This window comes from Scatophagus argus, chromosome 8 (genome assembly GCF_020382885.2).
Source record: "Scatophagus argus isolate fScaArg1 chromosome 8, fScaArg1.pri, whole genome shotgun sequence".
Classification (NCBI taxonomy): Eukaryota; Metazoa; Chordata; class Actinopteri; family Scatophagidae; genus Scatophagus; species Scatophagus argus.
Genome location: NC_058500.1, coordinates 5,177,325 through 5,199,643, shown reverse-complemented (window position 1 = coordinate 5,199,643; position 22,319 = coordinate 5,177,325). Strand labels below are relative to the sequence as shown.

The 22,319-nt window shown below is 40.2% G+C and overlaps 2 protein-coding genes and 1 non-coding gene across 3 annotated transcripts; all 3 read left to right on the top strand.

Moving 5' to 3' along the window:
- Positions 1-8,589: 8,589 nt before the first annotated feature.
- On the top strand, positions 8,590-12,335 carry srxn1 (sulfiredoxin 1 homolog (S. cerevisiae)). The gene is made up of 3 exons (XM_046396674.1): positions 8,590-8,753; positions 9,031-9,418; positions 10,157-12,335. Exons 2-3 carry the CDS (start codon positions 9,182-9,184, stop codon positions 10,364-10,366), a joined length of 447 nt encoding a protein of 148 aa, XP_046252630.1. The 5' UTR covers positions 8,590-8,753; positions 9,031-9,181; the 3' UTR covers positions 10,367-12,335.
- trnae-uuc lies at positions 11,956-12,027 on the top strand. The gene has a single exon. It is a non-coding gene; the product is annotated as a tRNA-Glu (tRNA).
- A 6,800-nt stretch (positions 12,336-19,135) lies between the features above and the next one.
- Positions 19,136-20,686, top strand: tcf15 (transcription factor 15). The gene is made up of 2 exons (XM_046396875.1): positions 19,136-19,843; positions 20,358-20,686. The coding sequence occupies exons 1-2, from the start codon at positions 19,364-19,366 to the stop codon at positions 20,418-20,420; spliced, it is 543 nt and encodes a 180-aa protein (XP_046252831.1). The 5' UTR covers positions 19,136-19,363; the 3' UTR covers positions 20,421-20,686.
- Positions 20,687-22,319: the final 1,633 nt, after the last annotated feature.

Here is a 22,319-nt window from a genome sequence, read left to right as displayed (position 1 = left end):
GACAAAATGACCTCTTGTATTTTTATGCTGCTTTTTATTTGCTAAGAATTGAATTCTTTTGCAACTGCCAACATGAACTTTTTATGAAAATGTGAACTATGACAGTATTTGCAAAAAAGGGAGATCATTTTAAAAGGTGAAAAGACAAACCCCTTTTTCCACACCAATGTTTCAATTCAACGGATGTTATTTTTCTATTTGATTTTTCTAAATTTATTTTTTTGTGCTTATTATCCCTTGTTGATCAAAAGCATCTTTGTAACTGTGGGTATTCAAAAAAATTAATTAAATAAGCTATAGGCCATAGGTCATTCAATTCACTTCTGCAAAAGCAGTGATTTTAAAATGTTTAACTGGCCTGTTGAACAGGTTTTCACACACTCTGTCTGATCAAATTCATAGTCTCACCCTGATGTACAGACTTGGACAAAAACACTGGGAGCCAGACCAAATGATCTATTGTTATAAGTGCCATGTGCGGTTGACTTGTCTATAGCAATGAAAACTCGTTGTTCTTCCTCCACCATGGTGGCTTGTAGAAACTCTGCTGCCTTTATGGTGCATCGTCCCGTCTTAAAGAGCAATCTTCACCCAGTGTTCGAGGTGCTCCCCCTCCACCAGTGTTACCTCAGAGTGAAGGTATGGACTCACACACCCTCAGTTACAAAGTGACAGTCAAATTATTCTGTTTGTCTGTTTTATATGTCGCTCAAAGCTCCGCCCATACCATCTATTTATCATGTAAATACTTTATTTATCTACCTATTTATCTATTTATTTATTTATTTACCTTATTTTGTGTATTTATTGAAGACTTGCTGATTTGTTAATTATCACGTATTTATTTATTGTTTATAATTTAAAAAATGAACATCCATTGACCTTGTAAGATGCTGCTGATCTTCAAAGAAAATGTTTATATGCATGAAAACTGTAGAGAGTCCATGGGACTTAGTTTTTTAAAGAGGAACAATGTACAGTACCAGGAGACTTCAAAACGAAGGAATGCCGAGTTACTTTTGTTTTCGTGGCAATAACTTTACTGACGCGGTGACTGATATGTATTAACAATCACAGCTGTCCTGTTTTCAGTCGATTTAGGGCAATAAAAAGAAAAAAGAAACACTAAAATATTCTCCATCTTGCTCTTTTTCCAAAAGCCCAATGCCTCCTTGTGACTGGAGATTTTTGGGCCACTTTTTTTCTTTAAATCTCAGGCAATAAATAATTGATATGCATGCATGCATTGGCATGAAAATGCAACATTTGGTAAAATTATAGCGCCAAATAATGTAGGTGTAATCGAGCCACACCAAGGTATCAAAGGTGCAAAAAGCAATAATGATCGTGAAGCAGTAACCTTCAGCAACACGCAAGGCTTCATACAGTCCGAAGTCCAAAACTGCTACAACTGTTAATCGACTGGAAAAGGCTGCTATTCTTTAATATCATTATTTTAAAAGTCTCTTTTGCTTTAAAAAGTAACCAGGTTAAAAAAAAATAAAAATCTCTTCTGGCAGCTGAAGGGCAAGTATGATTTGACTGAGAAGGTAGGAGGTTAAATATTACACAACAGGATTACAATAATTCCCATTTAGGTCACTGACATAATAAAGCATTTAAATATAGCTAAATTCAAAGTCACTGCTGCTTCCAAATTATTCTGCGCAGTTCGAAACAGCTGAGCGAATCTCGAAGGAGGTGTCAAAGGACTGGATCCTCCTGAGGCGACATTAGACTGGAGGTATAAACGTCTAAACCAGCACTAATGGAAATGATTTTGACGTGAACTGTCTTGTTAGAAAAAGTTTTCGAGATTGCTGTAATAAAGCGACGCGCCATAATGCACTTCCAGCCCCCCCTCCCCTCACGTCCCACACGTCCCTCCCCTCCCTCGCCTCCCGCCCCTACCAGCCGTCCTCATCCCATCCCAACTGCTCCTAAACAGACGCACCGAGGATGAGATGTGCTGAAGTGGGATTGGCGGAGGGTGGCGGAGTGTGGGAGGATAACAGGTGTTTGCAGACAGACTGCAGATAGGGAGCGTAATTGAGTCGGTGAGCGACCTCCAAGGGGAAGGTCAAGCACCAGCAGGCAAATGCACTGTCAGCTATTTGCATATTCCAAATGGATGACACCATAGCAGTAATGCTGAGCTCGCTCTTAAAAACACAACAACAACAACAACAAAAAAGTGTGGAAAAAGAGAAGAGTTTCTGCTCTGTTTATCCGTCCTCTCCTCCCTGTGTCACCACCATCCTGTCAATGGTCGTCTAAGTGCTACAGCTGAATCACTGCATGAGAGCATCCAAACCACCTGTCTCCTGATTAACTTGCAGAACACACAGTTTGGCACGGCGCTGTATTACTGAACTAATGCAAAAATCATGACTTCCTGTAGACTCTTTTTTTTATATGTTTTCTATTTTACTACGTAACAGCATCTCCAAAACCTGGGAACTGTGTTTTAATAAGGCAGATAAAAGCAATGAGATCGTTAAGGACATCCGACTGGAAACACTGGGCTCGTATCTACAACTGGCAGCATTACGGATCGTCCTCAGAGAAAATATTAATTATGGAAAAGCAGGCACAGTTTGATTGGAAACTTCTGAATATAGTTGTAGGGAAACATTGTTCCTCTTTGATGATTTTGTAAATATATTTGTAAATATATCACAGCAATAATATGACAATGCATGTAGACATTTAATTGCTCTTTTTCTATCCATGTTGTCTTTTTTTATTTAAAGGAAAAAAAAAGACAAATACAGGTACCAATTGCAGTCTGGGTGGCCACGTGAATCAGGGAGTGTCTTGATTAAAAAGCTATCTGTTGTAAGTTACAAACAAAAACTTCAAACTCTGTGTATTCTCAAAGATTTGATCGTGTTCTGTATGATTTATTTCTTTTTTTTCTGTTCTTTTATTTATGTGCCCGGCTTGGCTGCGCAATGAAAAAGTGCCAAAAAATATGATTTCCATGACAAAAGCCTTCAACATATGGTTGGCTGCTTGAAACCTTCCATATGGTCCTCAAAGAAAAAAAACTGATTAAGATTTTCCACCTTCTTTCTCACTCTCTCGCTCTCTCTCTCTTTATCTTTATCTTTCTATCTCTCTGTTCCAGCTGAGTATGAAGAAACTTAAGCCATGATTGCTGAGGGGTGTTTTGATTTATCTTGTTCTGCTACAATTAATAATGATGACAACAATAGCAATGATAACGTTAATAAAAACAATAGCACAAGGAACCTACAAGTCCACTCTTTGTTTCTTTGAGTAAAAATTTAATTTCATTAATCATCATTTTTTCTAACCACTGCGAAAACAAACACACAAACACACACACACACACACACACACACACCCTCCAGATGTTCATTGACAGGCCAACCTGCTCATTCAATTCACTGTATACAACCTTTAATATTTTTCTTCCTCTTTCTCTCATAACATACATCTGTATAACATGCAAACACGCAGACAGAAATAGTGAGTCTGGAATATTTTTGGAATAACTTTCCGTCCATCAACAATAAACACAGCAGTAATTATTAGTTATGAATATAATGCGCCGTCAGCTGTAGCCTCCTCTGTCAATGTTAGATCAGTCTTATGAGCTTCACTGTCAATTTACTAACTTTCAATTTCACCGCTACAAGGCACACAGATGCCAGCATCCTTTGTTTTTTTCCACAGAGGCTGCGAGCAGTGCGGTCAGAGGACCTGACAACACCGATATAGCTTTGAATAAGAGTTCCTGAGACGCCGGCCTTATCAAAAGCGGAGGCATCTGTTCCACCACTATTAAGCCCTTCCTGGTCATTAAATTTTAATGGAACATTGATTTTATGCTGGAACTACTCTTTCTGAGTGACTCAAAAGCCAGAGAAAAATATGGAACAAAATAAAAATGAATCATGACAGCGGACAGGGATTATTATTCTGGGGCTTTTCTTGATTGCTTTCCAGGGAATATACAACACTTGAATTCAATCGCTTCTGTCCTTCAGTGTCCTCCAGTAGCACAGCGGCAGTATAATGAGACAGCAGGCAGAGCAGAGAAGGGACTCAGAAACAAGACACTTAGCTGCACTCTCCTCTCCTCTGTGTGGGAAAGCAGTGACTAACATTGCTGGTGTTACATGCTACAGTGATAGTTATGCTGCTGAATGGGGTGGCCAGAAACCAGATAAATTGTCAAATGACAAGTTTACAACCAAGTGTTGATTCTCAACAGCCCCCAGTGCTGCAGATCAACATTCATGTGTGGTATCACTCAAACTTTACTCTGGCAGATGTTGTCCCTTATCAGACTTTATGATGAAAGTAAATAACTGATTTCATTACATGGCAAAGGACTATAAAATGGGGATGCATACAATCCAATTACATCACCCGCGGTTCTGCTGTGTGTGTAGACTGAGTGATCAGCACAGGGAGGCAGGTGGGGAGGGGGACTGTAACCCTTCATACATATCTGTGCAGCCAGCCAGCCAGCCGGCCACACACACACACACACAACCGGGTAAATTATTGAAAACGACCTACAAAATTGAGTGTGCTACACTCGCACTTCAAAGATACTGACCTGAGAACAGCATCATCTTCTGAGTGACTGTCTGAGAGAAAATATTTCTGCCTTCTGAAGGGCTGAGAGGCTACCATGAGGTTACTGCACAGATCAATCAGCTGACAGCATAAAATGAAGAAAGAAAGACCAAACACTGGACTATCATGATATTTACAGGTAAACAGTATTTATACAAACCTGACGAATTATCTCAATTATATCTCTATTACCACTTCAAGTTCAGGCAACTGGTTTATTTCTGTTGCTCAAACACTTCACTTTGATAATCATTTGTCTTGTGATAGTAAAGTGAATAAATCTGGGGTTTTGGACTGTAGGATTTGAAGACATCACCTTCGGTTTTAGCATTCACTTGACATTCAGTCAGTAACTCGAGAAAATAACCTGCAATTTAACTGTCAATGATGAAAACATTTGTTAGTCAAAGCCCCGCAGTGTTGATTCAAATTCTGATCCATTAAGCCTGTTGAACCTATTAGACAATTACCAGATATTTAATCTTCAATAATTTTAATAATCAATTAATGATTGAATGGCTAACTTGTGATGTGCCTTTTCCACTCTTTTGACATGTCCTCATGATTATTAATCCATTTATTAAGAAAAAAGAAATCACAGATTAATCAATAAAAAATATGGAGTAAAAATATTCTTGGTGGGTTTTGCTGTCCATTTCAAAATCATGACTGAAAAAGGTATTTTAGTTGCAACTTGTCTCTCTCAGTTCCTCACGGGTGACACAGTGAACAACATCTCGTCTTTACAATAAGAAAAACAATCATTACTTGATTGGTTCAACTGGTGCTGGCCTTCACTCTGACCCTTCACATACATCTGGCGCCATCTGTTGGCTGAGCACCAACTGTCGTCAGCACAACAACAACAACAACAACAAGCTGTTCTCTGTTGCCATCAGTTCAAATGGACAATCCAATTGAGGGAGAAATTCTCCTTCTGGTTACTTTAAAACATAAATCTCCACTAAAACAATCTTCATGTTGGAGTCAATCTGCTCGCACGCTAAATTCACTCAACAAGAGGTTGGTAAAAAAACCAGTTGGTTCAAGCAGTCAGGGCCAACCAACTGTAACTGCCCCTTTAAGAGCTAACAGTTTGTCTTTTCACATTCTGCATCACAGGAGAGATGCTCATTAAAAGCGCCTCCATTCCTCACTGTTTCATCAAGTGAGACTGCCAAGCTCTTTAACTCAGTGTTCTTGATGTTTGTGCTGTTTGTGCAAAACCCATCTGTTTCCTCGTCTCTCTGTTGGCAGAGGGTCCACCTCATCCGTATGCTTCTCTTTTTGAAGTCATGTCAAAATCACATTTTTATGCATCTAAGATATCCAACTTGTCATAAGCACTCAAGCAAGAGTCAAGGAGGGCATTCCTTAAATAGCTCCTCTTTTCCCTTCATATACAATACATGCAGAAACAAGGATAGCAAACGAATTAAATATGTGAGGTGTTTTAAAGATAAATATTTTTTGGGCAGTTTCTGTGGCTTCCTATGTTGATGTTTAAGCCTGACTCATTAAGAAAATGTTACTCTGCTTCTGTTTTTTTTTTTTGGGGGGGGGGGGGTTTAAAATTAATGACCTGAAGTGTAAATGGAAAGAAAGTCTACAACTTAATTCACATCTATATAATCCCACTTTGAAACACCAGTTACTCTTTCTCTCTCTCTCTCTCTCTGGGTGGGGTTGGGAGAGCAAATTTATTTCCAGGCAAGGAAGATCATTAAACAGAAATCCTGTTCTGGGCAGCAGCCCTATAAGGAAATAGTGCAGAAAATAATTTCATAGGTTTAAGCAGCGACAGCCACCAGTGAATAATCAACATCACTGAACAAATCAGTCACACGTTCAGCCGCAAACACAGCAACATCCACCGCTGCTAAACCGTGTCATGATTTCAGACACATTCATCTATCACAAAGCTATAGTTTGAAGACTGAAAATCGCCGTCAGAATAATTATCACTTTAAAAGCACGTCAACGTGTAAAAAGAAGGTATAAATATAGCTCTCTTCCCTGTCGGAAAGCTGGCAGGTAATTTTCTCCAGCTGCTCTAAGTGTGACAATCCCACGGGGACTGAAATCTAATATTAACAGCAAATCATTATGTGGGAACTGTTCTTCCATGACCTGCCGCTGTACCTGTGTGACTAACTCAATCTAAGTAATTGAGATATGTTAGTGACTAGAACACAGTCCTGCTGTGACAGCGGAGGGTCACGCAGAGTGTAGTGGGACTCCAAACGCATCGCGGCAACGCAGATGATTTACATGTCTATACGCTTTGACTGACAGGGTCTCTTCTTTTCATGTGATACTGGCTTCTTTTGGTTTGTGATAAGGTGGCTTTTGATTGACAGCAGAGAAGCAATTTGATTCCGATACTGTTCAAAGTGGCGAACACCCAGGAGGGATATGTCACCATACATATTTACTATACTGTAGTTATTCATACAGAAACACCAAGTCATGCAGCCAGCTGCTTGATTCATGTCAGCACATTACCACCTAATTGGAGTTTTTCAACACTATGCTACACTATACTGGTGTCAGCTAAATTACTCTTTAAGAAAAAAAAAAGGTAGAAAATGTAAAGTGGGTTTCAGCTGTTTTTGGAGAAATTATAAACAGATTGCTGCTGCTGCTTCAAAACTATCACTTGACAATGAGGTGAAAAACCTCACTACCTTTGCCGCAGCATGGAAATTACAAGACGTATTTGGTTTAGTTTTATGCTACAAGGATATATAATGTACTATGATAGCAGTGTTAATGATTACATACTATATATAGACCAACTTCATGTTGCAACTGATCCCCGTGTGACCAATTAATCAACATAAAAGGCGCTGCCATTGTAGTTCCAAGTATTTGTAATAATTCAATATAATGGCTTGCCACTCCTGTCCAAGAAATCATTTTTAATTGTCTCATTAGAAGATGCTGCAGCTATGGGCAGGAGAAAACAACAATAGTTTTGTTTGCACTCCATTTCCACAGATCTTTGAAGCTTTCCACTTACCTGTGCAAAGCTGAGGGCCCAGACGTCCTTTTTGTAACCACAGCAATCTGCCTGGCTCTTTGAAATCCCTGCAAAAATAGAACATCATCAAGTAGCACACTTTGAAGGAGGAAGCCTATATCGTGCAACAGTCGACAATACAAAACACTGACCTCATTAAAAGCGGTTGCCACTAAAAGACTCTGGGCTGGTAGCGCCTCTTTCCAAGTGCACGACTAATTGTTGGAGTGAATTTTAATGAGAGACAGTTTGGCCATGACGTGAATAAGTTATCTTAAGTTTGTGTTTGGTGCTACACATGAAACACTCCACAGCCACTTTCAACACAGGTTTATTTACACGCTAAGAAGCAGGACTGTTAACCATAATGTTATGTTTGACAGCTAAACATACACACTTAATTATCATCAGGTTGACAGTTCATAGACCACAGATAGTTCAGAGACCCCAGTTATTAAACAGGGTTAAACAGGAGTTTCATATGCCTCATATCTGTAACTGGTGTCTATTTGGATTTCTGTCTTTGGAGTTTTATAACACTTTGGCCACTGGACATCTAACTTAAGTCTACTTTACCTCAAGCCTGTAACATCATAATCTACGTTAATCTACTTTATATTCCTCTGTCGGTGAATGGTACACAAAAGGAATGTACAGCCCATATAACATAATCTCATTAAATATTTGCTTATTTGGTGTTATAGCAATGCTTCATGTTCATTTTCATTCACTTTCGTCAAATGTGCAGGCCCAGTTTGTGGCAAAGGAAAGGTTTAACCCTTCAAAATCTTTCCACCTACTGGGTTTTAATTAATAAGGTAAAAAGAAGAGAGAAAACATTACATTCAGATGTAAAAGTCAGTAATAACAATTCATTTGAACCTGAGCTCTCAAACCATAAGAGAAGCAAACCAATAACATTATCAGGCAGCTCAAACACCACCTACACTCCCTGCTCAGGAACACCAAACAGCAGATGGACACAGTTAGCCGCTAGCATGCTAGTGAACACAGTGAAGCATTGAGCTGCTGAAGAGTCAGATATGTCCCTGTCAGATATGAGGATTTGTTAGAGACCAAAATAAATAAATAAATAAATACACAGAGCTAAAAGAGAGTGAGTATTTGACTTACATTCATCGGGATGCGTAAACACCTTTTTGCTAACAAGTTGGCTACTATCAACTTAAAAAGTGATGCTATGTCACTGATGTATGTCACTTGTTTCTGTTGTCCCTAACGGACCCAAAAGCTTATTAAGTCTGGCATTATACTTTTGTCTCCTAATATAGACGGCAAAGGACAGTCTCAAAATATTTATGATAAATGCTTACAAAACAAATACGACGAGCATTCACTTGGGATAAAACAAGTAATTTGGTTTCAACTTGTAGTTTCAAGAGGCCTAAGCGAGGGTGGAGTACATCTGTGATTGACAGTGAGGACGACCAATCAAAACCCTCCATTGAACTACGCACTCCGCAAACAAGCTAGCACAGAGGAAGTGAAGAAGCTCTCATGCATGACATAACTGAGACAAAGTAAATGTCAAGAATGTGGTCCCGAAGTATAACTCGGGTGAAGCCAGTCGTATTATCCCGTCTGGACAAGTCGTCAATGTCCACTCAGTCCAGCGCGGCGGACGTTAGAAACAGCGACAACAGGTCGATTCACTCGGACAGCGTCGAAGAGGTCCATAACGTCCCGATGGATGTCATCATCAGACCGATTCCTCCGGTCCTGGATGAGCTGAAAGTTCAGAGTCTGATGCACACAATAAAGGTAACTTACAGTTTAAAGGTAACTTATAGTTAAATATCTGTCCTGAAACACTGCTGTCTATTAGTATTTCTTTAACTGCTCGTGTATTACACCAGGGATACGCACAGTGGTGGGTTTAATCAAGCAATGTACTGTAGCTTTAAGTTTAAAGTAGCTGTACTTGAGTATTTCTTGTATATATTAGAATATACTTGTACTGTGAAAGAAAACTCCTCTTTATTTATTTGTTTTAGTTACAAGTTATCAGAGGTGTATCAGAGGTGTAGATTTGGGACTGGACTTCCTAATTTTTAATTTAAAAATTTTATTAAAGTTTTGATGTGGTCAAATCCTTAGACTAAAATAAATAAATTTTAGTCTAAATAAATAAATCAAGTCATTAATTCAAATGGAATTATTTTGTGTTTTTATTTTGTTTGTTTGTTTTTTACCAGAATTGCATAAAAGTGTAAATATACTTGAACATTAAAATACATTTATATGTTTTACAGAGATGGATTATTGGTATGGAATTTGGAGTTCTTGCCCACAGCCAGTGCATTATTACTTATTATCAAACTGATAACTCACAAAATTGTAAAATTTTGCAACAATTGTGTACTTTCTTTTATGTTTGTCGTAACTTTTAGCTTCTCACTCATACTGTAGTTTCCCTTTAATAATTACAGTATAATGAACTTTTAGTTTGAGCTCCGTACTTGCGGTATGACTTGACTGTGAGTTTGTCTTTCCTTCCAGGAGACAGCAGACCTTAGTGTTGTTCCTCCCATTGATGTGCTTTGGATCAAAGGCAGAGAAGGGGGAAATTACTTCTACTCTTTTGGAGGCTGTCACAGGTTTGCTGCCTATCAGAGGTTGAACATGCAGACCATCCCGGCCAAGCTCATCAAATCAAACGTCTCGGACCTTCGCACCTACCTGGGAGCTTCTACGCCTGACCTGCGGTGACGCTGGAGCAGAGGAACGTGGCTCAGGGGACTCGCACGGAGTTTGACTCTGTTGTTGCATCTGAAGGACTGCAGAGCAAAGGATTTACCAGCAGGGGGGAATGTAACTCTTCAGTAAAACTAATGACACTTCTCGTTTGAAACCACGGGAAATTTAATTTATAGAACGTCTGTGTGTGTTTCTAGGTTTGTGTTTTGAAAGTTAAGCACATATGTATACAGGAGACTTTAATAGCAACTGTCGCTTAATATCATTAACATTCAAACACTTTATGTACATGAAGAGCAGCTTACTGTCCTGAAGTTATTTACATATTTGACAAATATGAAAGGGCTGTAGCTGAGTCACTACATGGCAGGTTTTGAGGCCTTTTTATTCAGTAGGAAAAGCACATGTATCACTAATAGCAGTAGCATTGTTTCTTTTATATTCAATTGTCCCAAACAGAATGGGGAAAAACTCCCATTACTCTGACTATGGAGTGTGTATTATTCCAAGATGGCTATCTCACCGGTAAGCGGTGACAGCATAGTCTAATCTAAATGGGTTACTTAACATGTTTTAGCTGTTTTGTTAACAAGTGAAACTAGATATAAACGAAGTATAGGCCATTTTAAATTAACTGAATTGAATGTTTGTGTTCAGTGTCAATATCAGATTTTAAGATGTAAATGTGGCATTTTCAGCCATTTTACCAGTGCTTTGATAAAACTTTCGGCAGCTCTCATTAAATGTTAGATATCGCTGCTGTCAGAATTTCCCGGTAATTACAGCTACAGTAGTTACAAGTTACAAGTCAGAGTATTTTATTTCTAAATGGGCTGCTCATCTTTGTAGTGACTCCTGACTGACATGATGTGAACATAACATGTTCAAAATGTACTATTTAATTTACTATATCTACTGTGTATTTACTTACATTTCATAAAAATTGTTTGGATATATACATATATGTATATACATAAATATGGATGTATATATATATATGCACTATATAGTAGTGTCCTCAAAAATTCAACAGTAAAATGATAAAAGGTGTGTCCATGGCCCTACTTTCCACACAGTGCCATCATTTATTTTATAATGTACTCGTGTGCTTTTCCTTCATGTCAAAATGTCTTCCAGTGAAAAGGGTGTTTTGTATCCTTTTGCATGGGACTGGGATTCAGTAAGCTGTCCTTGAAGTTCACCGTTTGAGTTGGTCCTACTGAGCATTGAGGAAGACTCAAATACAAGTTGTCTCAAATTCAAGTTATTTTAGTCTGAAATTATATCAAAACATCACTGTTGTCTTTTTTGTGGCGCTGCTGTTAATTTTAGAAATCAAACGGTGTGAAGCTGCTTTGTGTGCAGCAGCAGAATATGAGCAACATGCTGTAAAATTACTAAGCAGCGACAGAGTAGAATATTTTAATTCTTACCACAACTTTACAAAATCCCACATTTAACAGATTGTGATGTTTCAGGCAGCACAAAAGGGTTAGGTAAAAGAAGAAGAAGCCTACAGACCAGATGGTGTCAGTTGTTATGAGAAGATCAGGCTGACAGCATCTCACATCACAATGCAAGATGAGTCTGCTCTTCTTACTTCCCATATGGTCTAGCGGTTAGGATTCCTGGTTTTCACCCAGGCGGCCTGGGTTCGACTCCCGGTATGGGAACAATGTTTCTGTGATTTCCCAGTTATGGGACTAATAATGGATTATAGCAGAATATATATATAAAGGAAGGATGTTATGATCATCAGTTTTTCTTATACATCATCTCTTACAGAGCTCCTCCTGTACCCCTCCACATTGTTTTGTTTTTCTTTTTGCCAAAGAAAAGGGGAGGAGTGGTAAACACAGCCTGGGTCAGTTCATATGAAAACCCACCTTTGCCAAGCTTTTTCCACTCTTACTTGAAATTGCCATCAGATAAAATCTTTTGTGTAAAAAAATAAAATAATCCCATTACTCTTCATACTGTAGACTCGCTTGCCAACCCTTTGCCTTCTTTAATCATGGAAAGTGATAATTATGATTTGTTCTGCTGTGGTGAATATTCTTTAAATGTGTCAGCCAATGCCCTGTTTGTTGTTGGTTTGACCTTGAGACTGGCCCTGCGTATTACATTGAATCAGTCCCCTTGCACCTTTGTCTTGGAGGAAGGAACTGTGGGTTTGCAGAATAATATACGTCGCAGGTCACTGCACAGAGACCAGGACTTTTCCGACATCAGAGCCTTCACAGTGCGAGCTCAGAGATGCTTGATGGTCTCCCTTTGTGGCCATCGAGGAAATGAAGGGAGACCCGAGGCGGCTTTTACCCACCAGCCCTATAGGACTCCTAAATTTCTCCTTTGAATCGTCGCGTGTGAGAAGACTTCCTGTGGCTTGCTCACTGTCTGGAAGTAACCATATCCTCAAAGGGTTTTTGACACGCAACACCGGTATGAAAAAATATATTGCACCTGTTCCTTCGGGGAGCGGTTTCCATGGGTGGTTCTGTACATTTTATTTTTGAGGATTTAAACAGATCAAGGGGATTTAGGGAGCTAAGGAGAGGAAGTTTTTCTGGCCATTTTCACAAATGGATTGGGGCCATGTCAATTTTCAGATTTTTTTTTCTGCCATTTGCTGTTGTTTTGCTCAGTCGTGACTGATGAAGTTAACTTGCAGTGGCCGTGTTTACTTCAGGAGATTTGGTGATTGGCCTTTCTGTAAGCAGCTTGTGATTTTCTCTGCTTAGTGCTGTTTCTGTGCTGCAACATCACTTAAAGTCAAGATATTAACCTAAATAAACAAAACAAAATCAATACCAAACAACACATGAATCAAAGGAGACTATTTTTGTAATTTCTGCAACACATAAAAGAAGAGCACAGTGATTACTGGTGGAAGAATATAAAACAACACTGATCAGCAATGACACGGATTTTCCTTTAGTGCGAAAAGTTAAAATGGTTTTTTGACAGTATGAAGTTTGTCCTTTTTTCACTATATTTTTTAAGTTCCCTCTTGTGAGGCTCTAAATAGCAAGTTAGTTTGTGCATGATGTGGACAGGATGTTATACTCTGTAGAATGTATAATGAGGAAGCTAAGAGACATGAGTTACCTTCACTATAAAAATACAGATTAAGGATATGACTGGAACCTGGAGTTGTTAGAGTTAGACTGGCACTAAGTGCACTTTATCTACCTCATTCTGTATTTTATATTTTATATTTTTTCTTACGTGTGCAATTTTAATTTTCTGCTGACTATTTATAAGTGTGTTTTTAAGCCAAGAATCTGCACAAAATTTCGTTATGCTTGCATAATGACAATAAAGACTCTTGTGTTGTAAGCGCCTCATTCAGCTGAGACACTAATTATTTGTGCTAAACTGGTTTTATTAGTTCTGCCTTGTTTGTAACTGTTGGGCTGACATCAAACATGAATTTAAACAATTTCCTTCGGTTAAACTTAAGCTCGGAAACCAGATATTCAGAAGCCCTCAGTCTGTTTCTTATTAGAAGAAGTTTCCATCCAAGTCTGCGACACATAACCATCAGTCATCCGGATTTCACTTGAAAACAGAGTGAAATATCACATTTTTTATCTTGCAGAAAGGATCGCTCGTTGCTCTACAAGCGCTCTGTTCACTGTCTGTGGTGTTTATCAGAGCAACTCTATGCTGTCAAAGCGTTATCATCCACAGTGTTGCTGTACCTTACTAACCAAAGAGGTGTCTATTTGTCATTTTTAACCAAGTTGAAATGGGAGGGGGGGTTCAAGGCTGCTTTTGCGGTCTTCTCTCAGAGGTGATGAATAAATAGAAGCTTTTCCCTTTTGTCATCACTGCTGCTGAAATGACCCAGTGGCAAAACAAAACCATCAGGACCTTTCAAATGTGACCCTTGCTCTCCTGTAGAGACTGTCTACATTTAAAATACAGCAGAAAAATGTTCTCTGGTTAGCCTGCTCTCCCATTTGTTCCACTTGGGGAGGCATTACAACCAAATCTTCTTGAAAGAGTTAAAGTTTAGGTGTTTGAGTCGCTGATGGCTTCTCACAGCTTCCTATCCGGAATTCCCTCAGACTTCTGCTGGCTGCAGGCGTGTAATTTGCGCCAGATTTGCAATGCCGTATCCACCCTCTGACCTCAGCACTGTGTGCTCTGTGACACAGAGCGCATGAGCCTGCGTCTCTGTGTAGCTTTGTGCAAGTATACATGTGGTGTAATAGGAAAAGGTTGTATTTCACACAGGCTTCAGACTTGTAACGTGGCTCTGTTTGCTCAGTCCTGCTAATGAGAGTGAAAATCTTGACTGACTTGACTTAACTTGAGGACTGGTTGACTCATCAGAGGGGATCATCTGTGTTCAAAAATACCATCTTGTCTTCAGCTTTGTGCTCTAACAGCACTCTGTTGAGCTCAGCTGTAGCTGTAAGCAAAGCCCAAAGTCATTTTGACAATCTGCCAACTCGCGAACATCTGAAGCTACACGCTACAGAACAGCTGGATTAACCTGCTCCGCCAGGGAGGAGACTGCTGCACTTACACGTTAAAATGTATGTCTAGTAGAAATGTTCATCAACAGGGCCCCAGCATCTTAAGAAAAACAGCCATGTCCTCACCAACACAGATCTGCCATACCACAACCCAGAGCTCCACTTCAAACACTCCTTTGATTTTCCTGTTCTCCTTAGCTTTACCTCAAAGCAACCTTAAGCCCAGCCATCCAAATGGGATGAAAAGACAAAGAAACAGTGAGTTCATCCTGTCTTCCCCAGCCTGTCTGTGGCTCTCAGCCTCAGGCCCATTTGTTTCTACTGGAGGTATGAATCTTGAAAAGATGGTCTTGATGATCATATAAAACGTGATAATATAAATTTGATAAAATGCTGCATAATTTCAGAAAATCTTCAAATCATCCCATAGATTTGTTGTTTTCAGCTGTAGGTTTAATGCTCTATTGACTCATGTGTTTTTAATAGATTTTAGACAACAATGGAGCTCTTTGGCAGAGGAATAAACTACATCCGCTCTTAGTTACACAGGTGGTCCTTGTTAGTAGAATCGATTTGTTAGCAGCTTTTAATGGGATCATTTGAAAGTCTAGTAGCAAAGCAAAATGCGGAATTATTTCTTTTTACTATAATCCCATCCATAAGTAATACAATGATGGAATGTATGACTGTTTAACCCATTGGTTTTACAATTTCTGTATGATGGAACATGTAAAAGAAAAGATGTTAACACGGGATGGGATTCTGTGGTCTATTTTTTTTTTTATTTACATTACTTTATTAATCTCAAACTGGGAAATTACTTCTCTTCATTTAACCCATCACTGATTGAAACACACACCCACACAACATGCAGTGAAACACACAGGAGCAGTAGGCTGCATCAAGCCCCCAGGAAGCATATACTGGGGGTTAAGTACCTTGCTCAAGGGCACATCAGCCAGCAAATGGGGGGGCATTATCGCTCCACCACACTCAAATTTTTCCTGCCCGTTCGGTGGGGGAATCGAACCACCGACCTGCCGATCACAAGTTGCTTCTCCAACCTCTAGGCCACGGCTACCCCCGTGTGTCAGTTTAGGGGTCCTTGATGTGAAAAGGTCTGGTTTAGATGATCAGTTGCAGTTAAGTCAATGAGTTAAAAATGATGGGGCAAGATGAAAACACGACTGAATAAATGATTGTCTGTACCACATTTCATCCAACATTTGTCCTGGCATTTCACTCGCTGATAAAAAATGAGACATTTCACAATATAAGTAATTTTGAACTGCCAGTGGCGCCAGAGAAAAAGTCCGAACAACATCAGAATTTTAAGGATTCATCCTCTTGGGAGCGTTGATATCTGTGTCAAATCTCACGGCGATCGATCCAGTAGTTGTTGAGATATTTCACTAAAAGTCAAATATGCCAACCTCGTACTGGCACCAGAGAGGAAGTTAGAGAATCATCAAAGTCATAAAGATGAATATGAATGAATATCTGTTCAACATTTCACGATGATCTATCGTGTAAAGTGATGGACCGACAGCCTGACGTCGCCATCCACAGAGGGGCTCAACATGCAGCCAGGAGTCCCTTCCTCTCAGAAGGCAGAGCTGCGGCTCTCAGAGATCTGTGGAGCTCAACAACACAGGACTCAGTGGGTGGCAAAGCCAACATGCTGTCGCCTCATCAGTATGGATAAATGGATCTGCTTCTTCCGGAGGAGCAAAAGAGCGTTTCACTGTTCCATGAAATGAGAGAGTTGTTCTAAGAACGCTTCAACTTGTCTTTAGTCCCAAGTCAACATGCTCACACTCACTCACACACACACACACACACACACACACACACACAAATTCTTGCACTGCATAATAAATTCATGGTGAGTCATCACACATCCTGCTAAATGTAATTAACCATACAGCAGCAGAGACTCACAACATAATTTGTTTGCTGATTGCCGAGGGGGTTTGTTGACCTTTAATGTGTTAGCACTGGATCATCAGAAATCACAACATGTTAAAATCAGTTTGTGCACTTTTCATAGCTCCTAATTGTTTTTAATTCATTTACTGAAGTAAAGTTAAATCTCCAGAGTGACTACCTTATTATTATTATTTTTTTTTTTTTGCTAATTGAAATATTTAGACAGCCTTTGCCACTGCAGATTCTTGCGCTTGGTTCGTGTCCTTTGTGAGACCTCGGTGCTCCTTCAGCAGACAGTTTTGGTGTCTGATGTCTGATTGTTGATGCAGCTGAGCCACATGGTTGAATGTGCTGCCAGCTGTGGTTGGAGAGGACTTGTGTCTGCTGATGTGGCTTGGAGGGACTAAATCAGCCATTTGCCACTGCTTTGTTTTGGGTTTTTGTTTTTTGGGTTTTTTTTTTTTTTTTGCACTCAATGCAGCAAGCGAACAAATCCTTGCCATTGCAGGATCATCTTCTCTGTGTTTATTTACTCACACTTAACTTTCTCCTGTCGCCTGACCTGCGCGCCTCAGTGTCGGCCAATGGCAGCTTCATATAGTGACATAACAGAAGGATCTAAACCTGTTTTTTGCTGTGTAATAGCGATACAGCAGCGAACATGTCACGCTTCCTGTTTAAGATATTCAAATGAGAGAAGTTCTTGCATTTGACTTGACAATTTCCATTGGAAATTTGAGAAAAGGCTCAGACAGACAGAATTTACATACGCATCCAGAGCTCCAGAACACCTGCACAATTTTGTTTCGATGCTGAGCGAGCTGAAGTCGTGTGAAGTCTCGACTGTATCAGTGTGATTTACCAGCCAACGAAAACAAACTTCAGCGGGTGGCAGCACCATAAATATGTCAGACTAACACAAGATGATAAACTGTGAATTAATGAAAAGCAAACTTTAGTCCCTACGTGCCATTAGAACACTACAGCTTATGCGTTTGGGTTTTTGCAAGATTATAATCAGGCTACTGGCTTAGAAACATTAATTTCCCTAAAGTTTCCCAAATCCAGTGCAGAACTGCAGAGGAGAAATGTGACTTTTTACTAAAGTACAGTTTTAAGGTTTTAATAGTTTCATTTTATGCAGCTTTATACTTTTAGACATTTAGAAAGTTTCAGGTAGTCATGAGTTAATGTGCCCAAGAAAATTTTACTTTTGCTCACTTTATTAAAAAAAAGGATGTATTTTTGGAAATCAGTTAAAAATTACCTCCACTTTCAACCACTGACACAAATATTCAACTTACGCATCAATGCACAAGTGATAATCATATATGATAGATTTTCTGGATACTGAGTACTTTTACTTTCGGGTTTTTGAATGCAGGATTCCTCCTTGCAATGGAATATTTTCACTATGGTTACCTTAACTTTAAGGATCTGAATCTTTCTTCCACCAAGTGCAACTTAGTGCAACTGTGTCATGCAATGCAACAGTGTGCAATGGTTACAGTATTTTCTTTCTAAATAATGAAATTGGACGTACACTCACATTAAAAGTGTGTTAAATACTGACAAAACAAAATTGCCAAACACACACACACAATGTCAGTGTGTCTTCGATAGTTCTGCAGGTAGCCACAGTGCAGCAGCAGGATCCAGCAGCGGTGGAATGTAAGTAAGTACATTTACTCAAGTACTGTGCCTAAGTGCAAAGTTGAGGTATTTGTAGGCTACTTTGCTAGAGTATTTCCGGTCTTTCACCCCCCCACCCTGCACTGGAAGCCACGTACCTCCAGATGTGTTGATTTGTTTTGATAAACAAAAAGACGTGTTCCTTTACATGTTTAGAAAGTTCTCCCTCTTCAGATTAAGTAATCAATTTAAAAATCTTCTTGGATTAGATGCAAAAATGCTTCATCACAGAGCTGAAAACAGGGCTGTTTTCTGAGCTCATGAAAAACAGACTTTATAGAGATTTGTGGTTCTCGGAGGACGATCTTAAAATGATCTTAGAAAATAGCTCATCATATACAAGCTGTGTACAAAGTTCTACAAATACATCTGCATCATTTTACTACATAATGAGTACTTTTACTTTTGATACTTTCTGAACGTTTTTCTGATTATACTTACATACTTAAACTTAAGGTCTTTGCTTGTGTTGGACTATGTTCACACTGTTGTCCTTTCACTTTAAAGGATCTGAATACTTCTTATATCTTCTCTCACTTTATCCCTTTCACGTAACATTATCGTATATTTGTTATGTGCAACAATCTGGCATATTTATGATGAGTTATACTTTGTGTACACAGAGTCTTGAGAGATTATTGCAACACTGAGTGCAGCTGGCAGCTCCTCCCATCCAGCTATAAGAGCCCGGCTGACCAGGTAGTCTGGGTCCGTCCTTAAAATAGGCCAGTGCAAAGTGACTTAGTAAAAGTTGCTCAGCTTTATTAAAACGTTTGGGGTTTTTTTCCCATCAGTGGTTAAATGCAGCACTTTGTGTCTTACTGCGATGTAGTGTAGTGTGGTGGCCCCTGAGGCTGGTTTCGGTCTGATCTAGCAGAGGATTTGGAGCTGGGACTTTTTAATGATGACTTTCGCTATGCTGCGGCCTGTGGCGACACACTTGATCTATTCAGACTTAACTGTCACGTCCGAGGATGATGAAAACCGGAGCGAAAGTGACGGCAGCTCGGAGCAAAGTTTCTGTGGCTCAACCGAAAAGCGGAGGAGGCTTTCCCACCAAGTGGAAGGAGATTCCCAGGTGATCGTGAAGCAGAGGAGCGCAGCTAACGCCAGGGAGAGAGGCAGGACCCAGAGTGTCAACACCGCGTTCACGGCTCTCCGGACTCTCATACCCACCGAGCCAGTGGACAGAAAGCTCTCCAAAATCGAAACTCTTCGACTGGCGTCCAGCTACATCTCCCATCTGGCCAACGTGCTTCTTCTCGGGGACGGCGGCGCTGATGAGCAGCCATGTCTCGGCGCGGCTCATGCGCAAGTAGACAGCGGAGCGCAGCAGCCGCGGACCATCTGCACCTTCTGTTTGAGCAGCCAGAGAAAAGGGGTAAAAGCTGTTTTCTTGTATATCCGTAGTGAATCTAATACAGCTTGATTCGTGTGTTCAGCATGCTAAACATACGCCGAAGGGTCAGAAAAACACGAAACAGGCTCACCAGCTGTGAGCTCACACGCGTCTTTTGTCATATTGAAAAGGTTGTTTTAATGCAGCATCTGCTGATCTTTCATTCGAGTGCGTATTTTTGTCTCATTTTGTGTGCGTAAAAGAACTTTTACGCGCGGCACATTACCTGGCGCTCGCTGTGAATTCAGCTGTTATTTTTTAAAAAATCTTTTCATTCCCGTATATGTTACTGGAACTTCACTTTCGTGCAAAACATAACGTGATAGACGACACAACTTGGTTTCCTTTGACGGTAAAGCTGAAAAGTAGTTGTTTACTGGTTGAAAATAAACATTAATCATGATCGTTATTTATAGAAACACAAAGCATCCGCTGCAATTACAGAAATTTGTCAACTCTTTATATGACTGAGACGTTTCTTTTTGTCCCCTCCCAGATAAAAGATGGCAAAGACTGTTTAAAAATGCGAGGGCTGGGTCCGCTGCGAACGAGACGCTGACAGAAGACCAGTGAATAATTAGCAACCTGAAAATCCTCAAAGACTTTCTCAGGGAAGAGCCGAAGCTGGTGTTACACAGCGCACACACATGAACACATGCTGGATCAAATGGTGGAACCAAAGGAGAAACCTATTTATACTTGACTGAGAAATTTAAGCATAAGCTTTTCAGAGATGCAGTGCATTTGTTTGAAACTTATGAGTTTTTGTTCTTTCCCCCCTCCCCCAGAAAGGTTTTAAATAAAATATATTTTATCAAAACAAAAGCGATTGTTTTCCTAATTCTAAACTTTGATTAAATGTGGTTTGTCCCATGACAAACCAGAAACACACCTGTGAAAAAAAAAATCCAAACTGTCAAACCAAATGAAGTGTCATGTGAAAAACACACTTAAGAGAATAACTGAGATGTTGGCGAAATGGGGGAAAAAACTAGAAGATGCTGTGTGACCAGCAGTCTTTTCAGATCTGCAGTTAAATCTGAGTGCTCTTATAATATGAAACTGAACTGCAGTTTGGAAAATGGTTTCAAGTCCCCTCAACTTTAATTGCTGCTAGGAAAGTTAAGCTTCTTTGACACCTAAACAGTTCACTTAACAGCTCCATGTGCAAAAGAAAATGTTTTATGTCTTTATGGAAAGATGTCTCTCTCTCTCTCACACACACACACACACACACACACACACACACACACGCATGCATTTCCATTGTTTCCAGTAATATTGCCAAGATGTTGTTTATGAAGCCTGCAGAGCCAAAGCAAAGGTTCAGGGTTTCTGGTGTCAACGACTGGTGTATTTTTTTCCAACTCTCACGATTGGTGTTTTTTGAAGTCTGCTATCGATTAGTCACGGCAAATAGTCGTCCACGCTCGGCTCGGAGCCCCCAACACAGCTGTTGGTATGTCAGAGGGATAAATCACTGCTGTGGGCCCAATGGACAGGGAGAGATGGGGTGAGAGGTCAGAGGTCACGGTGCAGCGCAGAAGTGAAACCCTGCTGATGTGTAATCACGCCAAATGATGCACATGTAAAGCTGGTGTTGAGCCTAAAAAGAACTTGTTTTTCTGTGAGTTTCTTTCCTGTTAGTGGGTTTGTTCACGTCAGCAGAGGTTGAAGATTAGTGCCTGGATTTAAAACTCAGACCCTTACTATTATTATCATTATGACAAATAAATATTATTAGATTCATTTTCTTACAATTATTTTCTTGCAGTCAACTGCAAAAGTTAGTTTCCTATACGTTTATATTCTCCTCCCACCTCGCTCTGCGTAGCACGGAGCCCAATCAGACCGCTTTCACCGGGAAATGTTTCATAACTGCAGAGAAATAAGGCTGCTAAGAAAAGCAGCCCGGTCTCTGTCTTCTCTCTCGGCTGAAAAAGACGCTGCAGTGATCGGTCCAACAGTGCAGATTGCAGCTCAGACAGTTGAGTTCCTGTCTGGCATTGCTCTGAATCAGACTGCAAACGTAGTCCTCAGAATGACGGAGGGAGGCTCCCAGGTGGCAAGGGAGGCTGTATGGAAAGTGAATTTCAAGGCAGTAAAAGGTGCATGCTGGGGGTCCAAGCTCCCCTCACCACCCTCCATCCACCATCCCCCACCTGCCCTGTCAGACTAATTGGAATTTGCTGTGCTAAGTCCTCCGTGGTCGGGGCCCGGGGCCTCCTCAAATGGCTCCCCGAGGCTCCCCCTGGCAGGAAGATGTCACGGAGGCACAGGAAGGGAAAACAACGCAGAGCCGACCTCTCTGAGGAACTCTCTGTGTGACGGGCTTTGGGTCAGCGCCAGTCTTGACATCATCCGGCGCTGGGACCCAGATGTACAGCTCTCTGGTGGTACTTTTTCAACCAAATCGTGAGTTTTCAACAAAGTCGGAAGGAGACTTTTTTTTTTTTTT